The sequence below is a fragment of the Nothobranchius furzeri genome, chromosome 13, assembly GCF_043380555.1.
Source record: "Nothobranchius furzeri strain GRZ-AD chromosome 13, NfurGRZ-RIMD1, whole genome shotgun sequence".
Taxonomy (NCBI): domain Eukaryota; kingdom Metazoa; phylum Chordata; class Actinopteri; order Cyprinodontiformes; family Nothobranchiidae; genus Nothobranchius; species Nothobranchius furzeri.
Window position 1 is genome coordinate 55,086,968 of NC_091753.1, and position 20,184 is coordinate 55,107,151.

General features: G+C 46.2%; 1 protein-coding gene across 7 annotated transcripts in view; it reads right to left on the reverse strand.

Annotated features, from left to right (window-relative positions):
- Nucleotides 1-280: 280 nt before the first annotated feature.
- synrg (synergin, gamma) overlaps nucleotides 281-20,184 on the reverse strand; it is a 38,503-nt gene continuing 18,599 nt past the window's right edge. For all 7 annotated transcript variants that reach the window (XM_015950952.3, XM_054742433.2, XM_015950953.3 and 4 more), the window contains 10 exons: nucleotides 18,333-18,457; nucleotides 18,165-18,227; nucleotides 16,547-17,485; nucleotides 9,792-10,334; nucleotides 9,053-9,216; nucleotides 8,919-8,972; nucleotides 7,123-7,219; nucleotides 6,893-7,041; nucleotides 6,299-6,409; nucleotides 281-1,103 (listed from right to left, as the gene is read on the reverse strand). In XM_015950952.3, coding sequence (XP_015806438.1) covers nucleotides 972-1,103; nucleotides 6,299-6,409; nucleotides 6,893-7,041; nucleotides 7,123-7,219; nucleotides 8,919-8,972; nucleotides 9,053-9,216; nucleotides 9,792-10,334; nucleotides 16,547-17,485; nucleotides 18,165-18,227; nucleotides 18,333-18,457 — 2,377 coding nt within the window. In that variant the 3' untranslated portion in view covers nucleotides 281-971. The remainder of the gene's footprint in view (nucleotides 1,104-6,298; nucleotides 6,410-6,892; nucleotides 7,042-7,122; nucleotides 7,220-8,918; nucleotides 8,973-9,052; nucleotides 9,217-9,791; nucleotides 10,335-16,546; nucleotides 17,486-18,164; nucleotides 18,228-18,332; nucleotides 18,458-20,184) is intronic.

Below are 20,184 nucleotides of genomic sequence, written 5' to 3' on the forward strand. Positions count from 1 at the left end.
ATCTGCGTGGTTTTTGTTTTCTATCGGCTAATGCAGGGATGACCATTGTCGCGTTCCACCTACACGTGAAACTCAGAGCAAATTTTAAAAATAAATAAAAAGTTTCTCAGTGAGCTTGGTTTTTAAACGTCTCATTCACTCGTTTTTTTTTTTCAGTAAATCTGCTTCGGGCCGAGTAAAGACGGTGCTCTAAAACAGACGCAAACCTGTAAGCATGGCTGTTTATTCTATCATATTCATAATATAACTGATATTTACAATAATACAGCGTGACACAATAGAGGCAAAAAAATCAGCTTTAATTAAAGCACACACAGATGGTTTCTAGACTTTTCCAAACATCAACACAGAAAATAAACATTTACATCAAGATCCATTAATTTATTCCCTTGTCCCTAAATATCTATACAATACTATTAAATACCCCCAAAGTGTTGAAGTTGTTGTTGAACAGTGCAAAAGACATTCAAGCAGAAAATTCAATGCAACGCACAGAGAGAGAGAGAGACTTGCCTTCCGATACAGCAGCGAGTTTGAGTATTTTTAAAATCATCTCAGCAAACGGAGCTGCCCGCCACACAAACAGTTCAAGTAAAACTTACGACTCCGCAGGGATCAAAGGGAGGCGGGACTTAAATAAGAGGGACGTTAAAAACTCCACAGACATATTTAGCCAGTGTTTTGATGATATTGCACATCTAATAATTTAGATCAGAACTCTTAGTAATTATCTTTTGCAACATTACGCTCAGCGATGATCGGTTAAAACAGCAGCACGACCTTCCCAGGGGACCTCGATGTGAAAGAGACACGCATCGTTAAAATAAAACCAAAAAATAAACATCTGTAAATGATAAAATCTGAGAAAGAGAGATTTAAAAGGAATATAAGAGGACCCAGTGACTTGAAACGCCCTTCCAGCTTCCTCAGTGTGATGCGATCGGCCACTCCTCCGCTGTTGCCATGGCAGCTCAGAGCAGGTCAGGCAGGATGAGGCCTGGAGGTTTAGGCTCTACACAGTTAATCCAGAAATTGGCGCAGCTGGCGTGGTACTGATGACCGCCGTACGGCAGCTTGGAGTTGTCCGTCTCCGAGTTAAAAGCCTGTTGGGAGGGGGGAGGTGAGACGTTAGCAGGCTGAGCTGTACACAAGGGGAGGGGAGGGGACGGGAGGCGTTTACGCCGCACATCTACCACCTCTACGGATTTTAGTTTCATTGTTAAGACGCCACAGGAGCCCTCCTACATCAAGGTGTTTGTCAGCAGGTGCATCCGAAAGCTGCTCAGACCGGTTTTATCCCAACTGGAGTTTACGCTAGAGCGAGGAGAACGAGCCTTGATGTAGGATAGCATCCTCGTGTCATTGCACCCAAACCGGAGCTACATCAAACAGCATCCAGCGACAATTCTTGTTGTTTCATCTGAGCTCAAAGTTGGACCTCCAGAGTTAGAGGAACCTGATCGGCAGGTTTCTGCTCTACGATGTTTGGAGTTAAATACGGGATCAGCGTTCCCAGTCAGGAGTTCCAACTCGTGAGGGCAAACGAAACAAGCCTTTACACCTTCCCGTTTCACAAATCCGGAGAAACCGGGAAGCTTCACAAAAACAGAGAAAACCATTTTGAGAGGAAGAACACAGACGTGACTGGGTCAGGTGAAAAGTCTCGCTCTAACCAGACTTGTGATGATCCATCATCAACGGTTAAATAAGGAAAGAGAAGAAGCGTGACTCAGTAACTTGATCTTAAGTCTGGTGGGTTTAAAGGACACCGAGGCATGCTGGGATACGCTCTAACTGCTTCTGTAAACTGGAGATGAAAGGTGGCGGTGTGACCCTGATGCCCGGCGGCTCCTCTCCCCTGGGCGCAGCTGCAACATCTCTGCGTGCAATCAGCTGAGTCTAATGTGTGAGGTGTGCAGTTTAGTGTGGCGTCCCTGGTGAAATGAACGGAGATGAACCTGGAGCGAGAGATGAGCCATGAGCTGTGAATCGTGCCCTTCCGCAGGAGAAGCCATTAAGTCGGATACATCTCCACCTGCCTGAACGCTCAGGCACTCCGCAGACTTCCTAACGACAGGTTTTCCACGTTTCAGTCTTTCCTCGCACGCTCACATTTCACTCACATTTCCTTTTGTGGCCCCGCCTACTTGTTCCTGCAAAGCTGCACGCAGGAGGATGTGCAGGGAAAAGGGGGGTGGCTATAAATCCACCGCTCCTCCTCCTCCAGCTTCACCTGCATGAGGCCTAATAAAACCAGCTTTGACTGGACGGCTGAAGGACGGCTAACCTCTTTACTCTGAGGCTGTGAACCCAAAAGCAGTCAGCAGAGTCGATGTTTCCATGCAGCAGCCAGGACAGCCGATTCATCACATTTCTCATCTTAGAATTCCAGTTACACACACACACACACACACGCATGCACGCACGCACGCACACACAATGAATGAAATGTTTTGAACAAAAACCAAAAGGAATGTTTATAACCTCCTCTGAAATGCACCATCCTGAAAAACCTCACCCAATCATTGTTCTTAATGACAGGATCATAACCCTGCCACCAAGCTGCTCTGACAGCGGGTCAAAAACGTTAAACTGAACGCTCGGGAACGAGCACTGGGCGTTGGTCTTTCCTGGGGGCGTGGTTTAGGAAGAAAGGGGGCGGGACCTCTGAGTTGCACATTTCCACAAAGTGGCAACAAAACCTTCTCCTTCTCTACCTTTAATCCACGTTAGACAATCCAGTTAATCTTGATTTACGTGAGTTTAAAGGGAGACTAAGAGTATTATTAAAGAGCAAGTCACCCCCAAATCAAGTTTTTATCTGATAAACTATATAAATGTGTGTCTAATCGTGCCGCAGACACGAGTAGTCAATAGTGTTGCACTTTAGTGCGTTTTAGTTCAAATTTAAATTTTCTGCCTAGAAGTGTCAGTGTCGTGCCGTTGTCAGGTAAAAACTCTGCACTGCATTTGAATTTAAATCTGCCATCGCTATTGGCTAAGAGGTACCCTAGAACGTTAGCTGGTACCATATGATGTCACAATGTCGTTGTGAGCCTGTGTGTGTGTGTGTGTGTGTGTATTTGTTAGCGGCTCCGCCCTCTCGGTCTGCTAGGAAACAGCATTTGTTGCATTTTTCAAACAGGAAGTGGGAGTGGAGTAATACTCTGGTAGGGGGTGACTTGCTCTTTAAGCAAATGAAGCTAAATGAACAGAAAAAACATTAAAACTCAGTAAAAAGACAAAAATGTAACATTTCGAGATTCTTTGTTCCTTCTTTTTGCTTCTTGGTACCTTCATCTGTGGATAACCTAAATTCTGATGGGAGTCCACACATAAAACTTAACAAGATAAAAATGACATTTTAAAATGTGAAGCTGCCACAAATATATAAATAATAAACTAGAAAAGTAACTGAGGAGCTCCTTCCTCATGTTTTGCTTAAATAACTAAACGTGTTGGATCTGAGGAACATTCACCGCCATCAGCTGACGGAGCTAATGGATGTCTCGTCCCTCCGGTCTCACCCGAAGACGACGACTTCTTACATGAACGCAGAAAACCCGACAGGAACAACAAGAGACTAAAAACATCACATCGTTGGTTTTTGATCGTCTTCTCTGTCTCAACAAATCAGCGCGTCTTCACGGAAGGACAATGGACCAATCAGAGAGCTTCTTTTACTTCATTAAACACTGAAAGGATTCTTGCATTCACTCTGCTCAAAACATAAATAAAAGAGGCATTATTAATCCCATCCTAGTGTGTGTGTGTGTGTGTGTGTGTGTGTGTGTGTGTGTGTGTGTGTGCGCGTAAGGCACACCCTGGACCATCTGAGCAGCAGAGGGGTGAGGAGGCGCCGCCGCGCCGTCCTTTAGAACCTGCGGTGGGGCCTGAGAACACGTTAATGACCCACGCCAGCAGAGGAGAACACACACTGCCCTGACCATACTACCCTTGTTAGAAACACACACAGCCGTTAGCAGGAAGAGCAGGTAGCAGTAAAGAGGAACAACCCCGGTTTTCCTGAGGAACCCATCCTAAGCCAGCCCAGAGGTGCCAAAGTGATAGATCTCTTGTCTCACTTCCATCAGCTCCAAAAATCTGGAGGACAACCACCTGAGCAGCCTGATGACCTTTGACCTTCCTTCCTCACAGCTTGGGGCACAAATTAGAAACGCCTGAACTGGAAATGCTGTCAGTCTTTCTGCAGCTATAAACTAAACCATAGCTTCCATTACAGATAGCTAATAAAACTGAGTTTTTTCCTCCTGTAACTCGGAGCCTCCCATGTTTTCTGCTGCAGGTACAGTAGAAACAGGAAAAGCTGCTTCCTCCTCTCCGTTCCAGCTGAAGTTTTCCAGCATGAATCTGGGATAAAAGTTCACATATTCATCGCTCTCTGAGCACCGGTCCGTTCTACACAGTCTGAGAGATTTTCAGTGCAATTCATGGTTTTTTTGTCTCCCGTTTTCCAATCACCGTGAGAGCAGATCAGCTTTTATCACGGGCCTGAAACAATAATATGGAGTCACCAACCCTAACCCTAAGTTTACGTCTCTGTAAACTAAACACGGAGGTGTCAGGTTGCCGCTCTCTTGCTGAGTTACAGCTGTTGTTCTAGGAACTCTACATTTGCTGCAGATGAACTAAAACCTTCCCATCTTCACAGCAGCTCAGCTCCACGCTGATTAAAGGGACTTTACGGAGTTTTGAATTTTTATGCTCGCGATTGCCCCCTCAGGCCAAAAGCATAATGGCAGCTTCAATAGTAGGCTCGTGCACGAGGTGCACATACTGTACGTGCACACTCCTTAACAAAAATAACAGCTGAGACAGTCCTGCGCGTGTGTGTGTGTGTGCGTGTGTGTGTGTGTGTGTGTGTGTGTGTGGCCCGGAGGACAGAGGACAGGAGAACACACAGCTAATTAAATAATGTGGTTCTGTACCTTTCTCTTCAGCACAGCCGACAAAGGTTTATGATGGGTCAGTCCTCCTGCATGCTCAGATCATTCCCTTCCCTTGCTTGAAAAATTGTTCCAAAATGAAAGTTGAACCCACATCTTTTTTATCTGTGAATTCAATGCCGTTCGGCGAGTCTCAAATAAAAATTTGGGCATCTTACTGTAAAAAAAATATACCATTAATGTAAAAAATTTACTCCAACTAAATTATATTCACATCCAGAATCGAACCCAGGTCTTCTACACGAGAGTCCAATGTCTTACTAGGTGAGCTGTCTCCAGTGACGTCCTTGGTATCTGTAACATTTATATCCTTGATGACAGCTGAAACAACGTTCAAAGAACGGTTCGGAGTGAAAATGGCTATTTTGTTGCTAATTAGCAGGAAATATCTAGAAGAAAGTTCTACAGAAAGTAGCTAAGGGTCCTCAGAAATGTAGCTAGCTTTGTCACTAGGCGTTAGGAACAGCGACAAAGTGGCACTGCCTCTCTCTCTGCTGCTAAAGCTACGGATAGCAAATGCTACGGGCGATGCCTGAGCGTGAACACGCATGAAGCAGCCTGCTCGACCCGAGCATCTCTCTTTTTCTGTGATTTTACAGAAAAACAGGCAATCACAGTAAAAATGCCAGGGCTCATTCTACAGGACCAGGGCATTGCAGGAGAATGTATGAAGAAGACATTTATTATTTCTATACATGTTTTGGCTGTCACACTTCCATAATGACCCTTTAAATACGTTCATTTAGATAAATAGCTAAAAAATTAAAGCAAGACCTTGTTTCTATTTTGTAACCATTCACTCAACGCATTCGTTTAAATAAAAATAAACATAAAAACACTCGTATGCTTGTTCAAATAGGGGCTGAGGGCCTCATGTGGCTCCAGATCCTCCATCTTTATTAAAATATTTATTTTCTATGACTTGGGGTGGCGAATGAGCCTGTTGTCATTATTATTATTAATATTATTATTAATATTATGTTTCCTGTGAGGAAGGAAAAGCTCAACAAACAGGTCAGTAATAAAGAGTTGTTTTAACCTCATTTGATGTGTTATTCTTATTGCATGCAGTGATTTTGCAGCTGCAACAGGAGGAGCTGTGCAGAATTAAATCCCGTCACTTCGGCAACCAGAAAAAAAGATAGAAAAACCTCGAAGCTCCAGGAGAGGAAGGACTTATACTCTCATACTCGTTTTAACAGACGTCCGATAGCGCTTCCCTCGTTCTTCTGCAAAATGTTTCACAGTCAAAACAAATAGCTGCTGATGAGTACAACGTGTGTGTGTGTGTGTGTGCGTGCGTGCGTGCGTGCGCGTGCGTGTAAACCAACCTTGCTGCGAGCATCAACGTTGAGCAGACAAACTCCACAAGCCAGCTCTTTGGGATTCTTGATGCCGGGTCTCAGAATACAGGAGGAGAAATCCAGGGAGCTTTCATCCGGCTGCACACGCACACACACACACACATAAACACACACACACACGTGCACGCACGCACACACACCATGTTTTACTACCTGCTGCAGGGTAAAATGCAGTCATTCCTGTTGCAAAAGCAACAGAAGCTAACACAGAAGCTAACACAGATCAACTTTATAAGGAGCTTTTTGTCCCTCCCATTCAAACTGATCCTACTGGTGTGTTACTGGTTTATGCCAGAGGCTCGGATACGTCTGCTGGCTGCTGGGATGGGAACCGATTCTGTTTTACAGAAAAACACGACGGATGAGAAAATAAATCCAAGCAGCCCTTGCTGCAGCATGAACATCAGAACTGATGCATCACTGATTGTGTTTCGGCCGAGTTTCTGATTCCACCTCCCAGACCTTTATGAAGCACGTCTACATGAACTCGCAGTAACGCCGGTGTGACTGAATCTGGCTGTTTTCACGTCTCTCAGGTCATTGAATTCAGGTGTTTCTTACGACGAGCTTTGCCAGCGACATGAAGCCGATGAGGTTGTTCCACACGCGGCTGATGTCCTTCAGCAGATGCTGCAGCTTCTCTGAGCAAACGGCCGTGGCCTTGATGCCCAGTTCCACTCGCCTGGTGACACGATACACCTCCACCACACCTGACGGTCAGAAACAAGACGACTTGTATCCATACTCCTGGTTCCACAGCCGACATGTGCTTATGGTGTGCGGTTCCTCACCCAGCAGGTACTCCATGCCCTGAGCAGACTGGATGACCTCGGTGCAGACGGAGGAGCTGCTGATGCCGTTCAGGGTGTTGTTGGCTTTGGTGATGACCTTAATGTGGAGAGAACGGGAGCCGGCATTAAACACTGACCAGTTGAGCTCGTCATTATCAGAGTCAGCATTGGAGATTTAAAAAAATCTGGTTGAAATCCAGCAAAAGAAAAAAGCGCCATTTTCTAAAGTGAAACTCCTGAACAGAATAATAAAACCTAAACATGATCAAATGTTTAAGATGTGCTAAAAGTCAACCGGAAACAGTGGAACTTGATTTGTTTATCTCAGCTGTCTGTGGAGGACTCTGAAGACGTGTGGATATTCGTGGTGTTGGTGTCAGGTTTCCTGCTCATTGGCCTTGGAGGCTACCTGGCTTACCGGAAAATTAACGAGCTGGCGAGGAATATTGGCCGGATCCCGGAGCTCAGAGATGGTTTGCATCGTGCTGTGAATTCACAGACTTAAATAATTGTCTAGATGAATCGTAAGCTTGGGACTTTGGCGGAGATTCATTCATTGGCACAAAAGATGGATGCCATCAAGGATAGAGTGGATGAATCAGCTTGGATTGGGATAGATTAATGTCCATTATTGGGACTTTGAGAGGTTGAGGACCAACAAACTGTAAGACGGAGAGGAAATTATCTCTGTCTGGCCCCAAAACAAGTTCTAATCGGAATCTGGCGCCCTTGAGCCTGCACGGCTCCAACGAAACACCCCCCCCCCCCCTCAGAAGAAATGTGGAATGTGCCGTCGCTATGGCAACTCAACTCTGTCTCCTTTCCCAGCCTGGGCGGGACTGCGGGAAGGCCGCTGAAGCATCCAGGGTTACTGCAACCCTCCAACCCTCAATGCTCCTCCCCCTATCCACACTGAGGTGACATGTGCTGCTTCTGTCGTGGCTGCAGGAACTAAAGCTGGGATAGTCCCAACCCACCACCCCTCCTAGTGGACACTTATGTTGTGTTGTCTGAAGTCTGTTGCCTGAGGTGTTTTTTTGCAGAGCAAAGCTGCCCTCCCTGTGGAGGCTAACTCTGAAGTGCCTTTTTTTCCCTCCACCTGAACCAATCCTCATGTAACCCTCTGATCTCTATTAAGGTAGCGCGACTCAGGGTTGCTAATGACCACAGTCACCAATTCTTGTCATGTGTCTTGCCCATGTATGTCTGACCTCTGAATTGTGTGTACTGAAACTCTAATTTCCCTCTGGGATTAATAAAGTACCTTTGATTTGATTTTGTAATACTTGAATATGAACGCTAGGTGTGGAACTTCTCTCCAATCCCCGTCGCCTGGGCTCGCCGCACAGAGGAAATAACCGGTAAAACGACCAGGTCAGAAAGACATTTTCTTCTACATCACAGGGGAATTAGCATTTGTGGCCCCGCCCACTTTGAATTGGGACCGCCCAAATCTCGGGGACATCGTGTGTTTTCAGTTATTGCTCCAACCAACACGTTGCCTTCGGGCATCGACTATCGCAACTTCCTGAGTGGAGATTTAAAAAACGCTGATGATGCATTTAACATCTGAAGAAGACATCTTTAATTGCTTTTATTGACTTTTACTGTTACTTATGTGGATTCCACACTTGCATGTCTGGCGTCTGAAAGTGCTTTATAAAAGGAATGACTTGAGGGAAAATTAGATCAGCGAATGGGGCAGCAAGTCCTTCGCCTTGGTGGGTAAACACATTCCTGTTTCTGTAATTATTTGGTACTTGAACAACAAATTAAGTCGGATAAGGAGTACAAACCTCCAGGGCGCTCTCCAAACACCTCTGCCACTCGTATGCGTAGCGCTCGCTTTCCTGCAACAACACAGAATTTGTTTATTTGAGCTGTTGCTCTGCAGCGTTTAGCCGGTTAGTCGTTGGCTTCACCGACACACCTCCACCTCCCCGGTCAGGTCTTTGTACTTGTCCCTGATGATGGGCAGGGTGGGCTTCTCGCTCAGGGTGTTGGATCGGTCTCTGAAGGGCTGCTCTGGAGCGGGAGACGGAGGCGAACGGCCGATCTCCTTCTCACCCAGGCTGTGGCTGCGTTTGTGGGAACCTGCGTCCCCGACAGGAGGCGAGCGTCGGACGAACAAACAAACAAAATCATGATTCTGTCTGAGCTGTCCATCAGACGGATGGATCCTGGAGGTAGATGTGCCCAGAGACGGCTACAACACCACCCAGTGAGGCGGTTGACAACCTCCTCACAACCAGATTACTGGTTTACGGCTTGTGTGTGTTTTTTTTTTGGGGGGGGGGGGGGGGGGGGGGGCTATCTCAATCATTCTGTGGAACATAAAAAGCAGCTAAAAAGGAACGGCCTCAAAGTGATTACGGTTCATTTCTGCTCATGGGTTTGTAAGTCGTCATGATCCATCTCAGCGGCTACGCCATCAGGAGCTGGACTGTCATGGCAACACCACCATCTGATGTCTGACAGCTCCATTACAGATCAGAGGAGGTGGACGTGTGGGATGCTGAAGGAGCCATTTCAGGGCACATGCTCATTCAGTCATCACCCCTAAAGTAGTTTGATTCTTTTTGGGTTTATTTAAAACAGGATTTAGAGGCTTCCATGTTTTTTCTGGAAACAACAGCGTGCGTTAGAACGAATGAATGAGGATGGCTCACCTTGAACGGACAAGTCAAACGTTGCGAGCTCGTTCTTGATCATCTCCTCGCTAGACTTGACTTTGGGCTGAGCGCTGGCTTTCAGGAAGTCGGACTTGCCAAATTTATGTTTGTCCCCTTGGAAAGCGCCGAACTCCTCGGAGACGTCCGTCTGGTGTCCTTCTGAGCCCGTCTCCGCTGAGGTAGCAGGCGAGTCCGATTTCTCAGAAACGGTGCTGGCAAAGTCTCCAAAATCATCCTCGTCGCCTCGGTTACCCGAGTCAAAGTCGGCAAAAGCCTCAAACTTATCATCCGCGGCCGAGCCGTCGCCTGCAGCTAGAGGGGCTGGGATCTTTGTTATGGAGCCGTTTGGGATGTTTTCAGTGCTGCCGAAGCCCGGTTCCTTCTTCTCTGACGGGACTAAAGATGGAAACGGAGCTCCTTCCGGACCCTGAGGCCTTCTGAGTTCATTCTGCTGACTTTCATCACAGTCTGACCAGTCGTAGCTAGTCAGGGTGCTGAGGGCCGATGTCCGAAACGGGTCAAATTTCATGTTGTCGCCTTCTGTAAAAACAACACAGACATACGGATGGTTCTCGGGAATAGCAGACAGAAGGTCGGGTAGGAACCCACCCAGGTGCAGGTGAGACGTGTGAATATGTCTGCATCTACAGAGCTTCATGCTTTACTTCTGCTGGCCTACATGTTGCTTTACGCTCATTCCTCTGGACGTTTTCAGCGACGATGTTAACGCTGCTGAAGCTTTCCTGCATCACATTTATCCTCCAATGTGCTCCAGACCGGCGCTTTTACTCCACCCAACCTGCAGCTGTGAAGGTTCACCTTCTCTGGGGAGACGTGAGTGAAAGCATGTGACACGCCTCTCCTTTTAAGATTTTTGTCTGTGAGAACAGATCTAAACACCCCCCACACACACACACACACACTCTGCTCTTTAAAGATGCATTCAGCTGATTTTTGTTTTATCCTGACAGTGAGAATCTTTGAAAACGACCCGCTCCCGCCCACACTGTGGATAATTCTGTATAATAAAACATCTCTTGTTATTTTAAAGCCTGAGGTGAATCATTTCCATCCTACTGCTGCTCTAAAGCTGCTTTTCTTCCTTCCTCTTCTGGCTGCACGACAACGCCGGTGTCGGTACAGGATCTGCTCGGGTGCAAGATCGGCTCGGGGTCCTTCGACTGCCGATGACGTCAAACTACGGCAAACCCACTCGGACAAAATACACTACACATCTATACTGTTGGAAAGAATTTAGCAGTTTCGTTATTAAAATAATGTTTCTTAAGACGTAAGTTTGTGTTTATAATGGTATTTGTAAAATAAAACACTATATTTTATTCATAATGTTGAACTCTTCTCTGAGCACATCCCTTGAAGGATCATAGGTATTAGCAACACCTGTGAAACTGTATTTGCAGGAAAGAAGTGTGTCCCGTTTATTGAAGTATTTTGTGTTTAGAGTTTTTGACGTCTTGTCCATGCGTAGTTCAGTTACGCTCATAGCTGCTAGCCAAAACTCTGGAGTTAAAAGTTTTCTGGCTTTACTAAAATACCTGTCTGTACTTATTTGATTGATGGTAGTTTTACTTTCTATTAGACTCCAAATGTAATCATTTGGCACGTTTCTAATTCATAATTTGTTAGAATGTTATCAGTGATATTAGCATTAGCATTCCTATGGGTTTTCCCATGTATATTAGCATTGCGCTAACCACTCGCTGCCAAATTGCAGCCTTTGCAATTAGAAAATCTCCTTTTGTCACATCGCAATTTAATTGCACATGCAGTTAATCGTTCAGCCCTAATATACATGCAGCTCTATGCTAAAAGTGTATTTTCAATGAGGTAATATTGGATTTCTTTGTAAAAGTTGTCCATCTTTCCAACAGAAAAATTTGCCTGGACCAACGTAACATGATAACAACGTAACGTGATTACGTAATTCTGTAAGGTTCATGTTCAGCCAATCAACTACTTTGACATCATCAGCAGTCGAAGGACCCCGAGCCGATCTTGCACCCGAGCAGATCCTGTACCGACACCGGCGCATTTCCCACTGGAGACAAAAACCCAGATCAGATCTGTTTTGATCCCAGATGCAACCTGGATGCGGCCAGCCTAATAACACACCTCTGCTGCTACATGAGCTCCTCGTCGCTAATGTTAGCCGACAGCTACGGTTTCCCTCAAAACTCACAAATCCACCTGCTTGGACCCTTTGCATTTTTAAAAAAGCAATTTGTGAAATTGACAAGAATCTATGGCTGCAAGCTTTAATGTCATCAAACCACGTCTCGAAGAAGAAAAGGAAAAGGAAAAGACGGTACGCGTTTCAGCAATACCAATAGTAATGTTTATTACCACAACAACAGTAGAGAGAAAGAGAGAGAGTCACAAAGTAGTGTGAAAGAGGTCTATCGTTACAAGAGGTTGGTCAAACTAACACTTGGAAAAATCAGATGCCAGAGTCATTTTGATTACAGGAGCATGCAGAGGCAGGAGAAACGGGAGAAAACAATCACGAGAGCCAACATGACCCCCGTAGAAGAAGCAGAGACCAGAGAAAAGGCACATTCACAGACTAGTTCAGCAGATTTTTGGGAGGGGGGACTAGTAAGAGGTTAAAACAGGAGCTCCTGGGAAAAGATTTGAATACAGAACATTTTTGGAAGGTCTGGTAGAAAGAACAAGGCAGGAAACGAGAACCCTTTGAGGACCTGACGAGGAAGACGGGTTTGATGGGCCTCCATGTTTTTACGCTGAAGCCAACCGTGTTAACAAACACATCATCAACCTTTACAGGCACTCAAAGGGTTGCAGAGAAACAATCCTGACATCCCAGGTGGGCGGGGCTTAAATACATCCAATCACAGATTTAAAGAGACAGTATCCCTTTTCTCTTGCTACAGTGATTGTTCATCGAAGCGGGCTAACGAGCACCAACACTTAGATTCGCGCGAACCTAAAACACGTTTAACCGACGGAGTCGTCGAATCACAACAAGACCAGAGAGTCTTTCTAACCTCAAAATAAAGAGAAATCCTGTAGTAAAAATACACTCTTAAATCTGTAAGTATGCATCGTCCCTTAGATAAAAACAACCGACCGGTTCTGTATTCGCTTCTTGTCAATTTCACAAACTGTAAAAGCAGGCACACTGCAGGAAGAGGCAAGGCAGGAAGGGTTTAAATGGAACGTTCTCAGAGAGCAGGACCGCAGAGCCAGGATCTCATGCTACAGAGGAAAGAAAGAACAAACACACAAAGATCCGGTTCCCCACAAAGAAATACTGTCTCTTTAAGATTACAAACACTTCCTGGAACACAGAGGAGAGGCGCTCGCGTTTCTGGGCCTGCTACATTTAACAACAGGTTCGCCCAGAAGCTCGAACGGTTCTGGATAAACACAGCAGAAGTAGAAACAAGTGAATGTGCTGACATTAAAATCGGCCATCTTTGGCCCATCTGCAGCAGCAGACAAGCTTAATGGAGATAAGGCCATGGGAATGTTCTTTAAGAGTAGTTTGGTGTGCACGTCCACGTGCACGAGTCATGAGCCCCAATGAAAGCAAAGGACAGGAAGTGGGAGCGAGATGCAGGATGAATAAACGATGAGATTTTGGTGCGGTGTGAGTGTGTGTGTGTGTGTGTGTGTGGGGGGGGGGGGGACGTAGGGATGTCCCTGTACAACTTTTTCATTTCTGATACGATACCGATATTGCAGCCTTCAGTAATGGCCGATACCGATATCAATCTGATACGATATCAGCATGAATCATACTTTTACCTATTTCGTAGTGCGGAATGCAGGAAAGGCTTGATCAAGTCGTTTTACGCGATCGGAGAACAAGAGCCAATAACAGTACGCATGAAAAAATGACTTTTTTTTTCTTAACCATTGATTGCAAAAATGGGAACCTTAACGGACTTCTTATATCTGATTTTTCTCTAGTGATACATAGACTACCTAATCTTAAACTGACATTAGTCGATTAACCATTAACTTGTTCACTACCGTTGACGAATAGTCGTCATTTGCACGTTTTTACTGTGTGGGCGTCGGACGAGCCCCCGCACTGTAAGAACAAACACCCCAGCTCTAAAGCCGATCTTCAACCGCGTACGTCACACGTCACATGATCAGGAAGCAGAAAATCCATGTGTTAGGAGATCGTTTTGGGCCGCTGATGTAAAAAAAAAAGTGAGGCGCGAACCGGAAAAGCTTCTGCCGATCACAATTCAACAACGGATTTTGAAAGAACAGATAACGCTCGATATGTGCGAATTCTTCCTGATGTAAGAGGTGAGTCTCCTCTTTGTTTCGGTTGTTTTGGCGTCGACATCATCCCAAGCCCCCAGAATGTGGGTGAAAAATTGAGGCCAACGCGGAATTGAAATAAATTGCAGTTCCACCCTCATCCACTAGGGGCTGGTGTCAGAAGCGAGCAAATCCTCATTGACTTCCATGTTAAAAATACCAATTTCACAGCAGAAATTAACATGTTTACAGCCTGGTACCAAAACATGTTTTTGGTTTAAATGATCTAGTTTACACTCATGACAACTCTGAGGGGGGTGGATTGTTTTCTCACTCTTCTGTTTAAGTGTATTAAAAGCCTAAAATTCTGTATAATTAATGAGCATCAGACCCACGTGACCACAGAGCTAGCTCTGTGGAAAGGCCTCAGTTGAGCCTCAGTCTGGCCTGGAAACTGTTCTGGGATTTTCAGTCTCTGTGTTTGTGTATTATTTTTGGGATATTATTTGTGCAATTGTTGGACAAAATGACTTGCTGTGGCATTAATTGCACTAATAGAGCGTCCAAGGAGTCTCCACTTCATTTTTCGGTAAGTAAAATTATATTTATGTATTTTAGGTCACTGCCGAGCTGAGCTTAGATTTTAACATGTACTGTTTAACCATGAAATTTAAATGTAATAGGGTAAAACCCAGTGCATTTAACATAATGCTGCACTTTAGAAAATGGGTTGAAATATAACATGTTGGTGGAGCTGGGTTCCGACTATCGGCTTGTGGAGCTCTCGGGAGACCTCTGTGTTCCACCCGGTTTTACCCAGCGGTCAGCCCGGCGTATCTCTGACTCAGAAGCTCTGGTGTTGTGCACAGTTAACTCCGGTTGTAGCTAGGTTGCTACCTCCATTAGCTTAGCTCCCACCTCCGCGTTAGCTTTGGGTTAGCTTCAGGTTAGCTTGTAGCTAGTTCAACCGGGTGTCGTCAGTTGATCCCAGCCTTACAGCCCCACCCTCAGCTCCACCTCTCTTCCCTTTTGTGGAATTGTCTGGGCTTGACGGAACCTGTGACACGGTCAAAATGGCCGTGGTGGCCACCTCCCATTTTTCTTCAAAAATGTGTTACTGGAGCCTATGGAAACCCATTGTCCAATATTTATATGTCGATGCATCATCCTAGCGCGAAACGTTCTGTGACTCTTAAAAAAAACAGTAAAAACGGTGAGAAACTCTGGCAGCGAATTAGTTAATAACTGAACCTTAACTAAGTCTTAAAAGAGAACTAGGCAGTTTTGGCATGCTTATACCACCCTCTAGTGTCCATTTGTGGAACTGAAAGCTGTGCGTTCATCTCCATAGCACATTCATCTAACAGCTGAAACATCGGCCAGCCTTCATTAGTGTCTACAAGAGTGATCGTCACTAAATTAGACAAATCAGCTGTTTTCATGATCTAAAACGTGAAGGAAACGTGCTGGAAGCAGACTGCAGCACCAGGTATGTCAGCTCCATTTTTTCTAAGTCCCAATAGAGCGGCCGCCAGTCTGAAGTTGCAAGCGGAATATTCTGGCCACAGGGGGCGAGGGGCTGGGTGGCCTTTCTTTAACCCTGTAAAGGGTCATTTTAACACATTCTGGCTCAAGAAAATTATTTTAAAACATGAAAAAGTTTCAAAGTGTTGCTTTAAGTAAAATTTGACTCTAAGAAGATGAAAAATCCGACGGCCCAGCTAGAATCTCGTAAGTAAATAATCAACAGCAGAGTTGATGCGGTAATTCTGACACGTGCACTCGGATCTGACATGATGCTGCAGACACCAGCAACCGTTAAACATTTAGTGTTGCATGCAGAATCTCTCATCAACAACAACAACCTTTTGTGATATTTTCTGCCTCCGAGCAAACAGCCGCTGAATCAACCTTTGAGGCGACGCTTCAGGAAATGTGTGACGCGTGTGCAAAAAAGGTGTGATCTGAATAAACGGGGATCCTCACAGCTGACCAACTCCCGCGCTCCTCGGAGTCCAGCCGGGCCTCCTGCTCCACGCGTGGACTACGCGCCCTTACGCTGCGTCTGCTGCAGCGCCGCCAACAACACACCAGCAGCTTATTGGAGCCAAACGCAGCTGTAAACCACGACTAACGCCTCAGAACCCAACGCTCGTTATTTCTACATAAACAGATCCGTCACCACAATATGAACGAATGGGATGTCATTAAAAAGAGGAGAAAATATAAATAAATAAACGAATGAATGAATGAATTAATGAATGACTGATGGGATGTAAGATGAAAATGATGCTTCTAATCTGATATGTTTTAGTGTTTTCATCTGGATTTGGTCATATTCCATTGGACAGGGACCCATTCCTTGCCCTTTGACCTTTAGCTTGGCGGTTTGTACTGTAAGTGGCTCCGCTGGGGGGGGGGCTGGCCGGCTGCAGTAAAACCCGTGTGCGGCTGAACGGAGCCTCACCAGAGCAAACGCACTAGTTCCTCACCTGTAGCGGGGGGCTGGTGTGCCGAGAGACCCGGCAAATCCAGAGAGCTGTCTGACATCACATGCTTTAGGTCTCCGCCCATGTCCGACAGCTTCATGTCCAGCTGAACTGAGAGTGCGTCCTCCGAGTCGTCCTTCCCAACGCTGCTGCCGCCGATGGACGGAAGGTCGAGGGACTTGACGGAGGCGGAGTCTTCCTTGCCGTGTTTGAACGCAGCCACTTTGTCCACTAGAGTCTTTTCCGACGCACCGAGCGCCGTGCAGAACTTCGACGACTGAAAGTCGGCAAAGTCATCCGTGTCGCTCTTGAGCGACGAGAAGGATCCGCCGCCGCTCTCCTTTGTGTCGTCGTAGGAAAGGCCTCCTTCCAGAGACAGCTGTTTGAACACGTCGTACCTGTCGGCGCCCTGCTGAGACTGCTTCGCGGAGGTCTCCCCTCGGACCCCCGTGCTGCTCTCACCTTTCGGCTCTCCACCAGAACTGCCAAACGCCATGAAGTCTGCAAAGTCATCCTGAGGCGCTGCTGCAGCTCCTCCTGCTGCTGAAGCCTGAGCCGTGTCAGAGGAGGGGCCAAAGAGGGCAAAGTCACCAAAATCATCCGTGCCTCCCGCTGGAGGCTTGGCTCCGCCGGGCAGGAGCACTAAAGAAGGAGGCACGGATGCAGAAGGGAATGTACCGGGCTTGGTCTCGGTGGACGCAGGAGCAGGGGGAGCCACCGAGGAGAAAAGGTCCAGGTCGGCCATGTTGAGAGGGTTTTTGGACTGAGATGCCGACGCTGCAGGCTGCTGTACATTCTGAGAGTTTGGGAAAGCTGAGGGGAAGGCAGGCTGAAAGATCTTGGTGGGATCTGGGGGGTCTAGTGGAGAGACGCTGTCGGCAGTTTTAAAGTCTGTGAAGCCGTCGTCGGTGTTGATGGACTTAAAATCTGCAAATCCTTCCCCTGGAAACCAAAAGATAGTAGATGAGTTGGACATAAAAAACCAAACAACAGAACAGCAAACAATGTTGTTTGTTATCCTCTAAGAAAGGAAGCCAGTCACAGAAACGCCTTTATGGACCGTGGCCTCAGAGAGAGCAGAAGACATGCTTCTAACAACACGACCACGCAGCAGACAAGTAAGAAACCCAAACAGCAAAAATGATCATCCTCAGTTTTATTCTTGATCTTCAAAAAGCCAAAATCAACCAGATGAACATTTTTGGGCAAGTCAGAACAAACTTTCACTTCGTTGTGTTGCAAAACCAAGAAACGAGACAGGAGTCGGGTAAAAACCACTGAGGAGTGATAGATGCGGTCTGTTCACACCGGCGGTGGAAGAGAGATAACTAATAGGCTCATTAGAGAGGATGGAGCCTGGCAATGCCAAAGAAAGGTCACTGCAAAGCACGACTTACTGGAGATGTAAGAGCAGCCCCCATCGGAATCTGTTCTAATGAAACACGGACGGGAAATACACTCAGATCACCACTCCGGGCTCACAAACATCCACTCTAAAACTTCAGATCAATAGTTTTATTCCCCAAAGAGGTGAAACACTCAGAATCTATGGCTGAATTTACTAGAAACGTTTGAGATGATGACAGAGATTACAGCGAGGAGGAGAAGGTGTGTTCCTTACCAACAGGTTTCCTGTCAGCGGGTTGCTCCAGCTGTCTGAACACGCTGTACTTGTCACCAACATCTGAACAGAAAGTTGTACAACAGTCACGAACCGTTTTAACATGAGTCACGGGCCACGGCTGTGACGTACGGCCCCAGATTGGAGCGCCGTGGGAGTTTGATTCACCTGATGTGGGGGGCGTCGGCTCTGCGGGCTGATCTTCAGACAGCTGCTTGAACACAGCGTACTTATCGGTGGACGTGACAGAGGAAGAGGAGGAGCCAGACACTGGAGTCAGCATGGCCGGAGTGCTGTTCAAACACAAAAGCTCACTTCAGACGAGAGGAGTGAACGAGCTTTACCCTCTAGCAGACGTCGGAGATGATTTTAATGTTTAAAAGGTTTTTAATAAACTCGCTGTGGTCTCTGGCTTGAACGAACGCCTTGTGGGAGAAAAGCCTTGGCGCTCCTGTTTCAGGAAGGAGAAGTTTATCAGAGGAGTCTTACTCCTTAATTTTCATGATATACAAATGTCTGTCCTCTGATTGGCTAACAGAAACACCACCCTTCCGTGGCCTTCGTTCACTTTTCTTTCTTGGATAAAGCCTAATTTATACTTCTGCGTCTGCGTCGGGACCAAGCCCCCACAATACGGGTCTGAAAATGAGGCCAACACGGAAGTGACAAAAATTGCAGTTTCACCCTCATCCACTAGGGGCTGGTGTCAGAAGCGAGCAAATCCTCATTGACTCCCATGTTAAAAATACCAATTTCACAGCAGAAATAAACATGTTTACAGCCTGGTACCAGAACATGTTTTAGGTTTAAATGATCTAGTTTACACTCATGACAACTCTGAGGGGGGTGAGTTTTTTTCTCACTCTTCTGTTTAAGTGTATTAAAAGCCTAAAATTCTGTATAATTAATGAGCATCAGACCCACGTGACCGCAGAGCTAGCTCCGGGGAAAGGCCTCAGTAGAGCCTCGGCCTCGCCTGAAAACTGTTCCGTCATTTTCAGTCTCTCAACTTAGACCATTAGTTGTAGCGTTTGTGCGTTCATTTTTGGATATTATTTGAGCAATTGTTGGACAAAATGACTTGCTGTGGCATTAATTGCACTAATAGGCATCTTACTGTAAAAAATATACCATTAATGTAAAAAATAAACTCTAAATAAACTATGTTCACATCCAGAATCAAACCCAGGTCTTCTGCACGACAGCTCGAACTTATACTAGGCGAGCTAAAGCACCAGTGGCATCTTCTGCATCTATAACTTTTATATCCTTGATCACAGCTGAAACAACGTTCAAAGAACGGTTCGGAGGGCGATGCCTGAGCGTGAACGCGCATGAAGCAGCCTGCTCGACCCGAGCATCTCTCTTTTTCTGTGATTTTACAGAAAAACAGGCAATCACAGTAAAAATGCCAGGGCTCATTCTACAGGACCAGGGCATTGCAGGAGAATGTATGAAGAAGACATTTATTATTTCTATACATGTTTTGGCTGTCACACTTCCATAATGCCCCTTTAACCATGAAATTTAAATGTAATAGGGTAAAACCCAGTGCATTTAACTTAATGCTGCACTTTAGAAAATGGGTTGAAATGTGACATGTTGGTGGAGCTGGGTTCCGACTATTCGTATGGATTCCCTCCCCTCAGCGGCAGCTCAGCGCATCTCAGATCGCAGCGGCGGCGCCCGTCTGTTGTGCGGCTGCCGGCCTGTGAAGCTTTCGGGAGACCTCTGTGTTCCACCCGGTTTTACCCAGCGCTCAGACCGGCGCATTTCTGACTCAGAAGTTCTGGTGTTGTGCACAGTAAACTCTGGTTGTAGCTAGGTAGCTACCTCCGTTAACTTAGCTTCCACCTCCGTGTTAGCTTTGTGTTAGCTTGTAGCTAGTTCGACGGGTGTCGTCATTTGATCCCAGCCTTACAGCCCCGCCTTCAGCTCCACCTCTTTTCCCTTTATTGGAATTGTCTGGGCTTGACGGAACCTGTGACACGGTCAAAATGGTGGTGGTGGTCACCTCCCA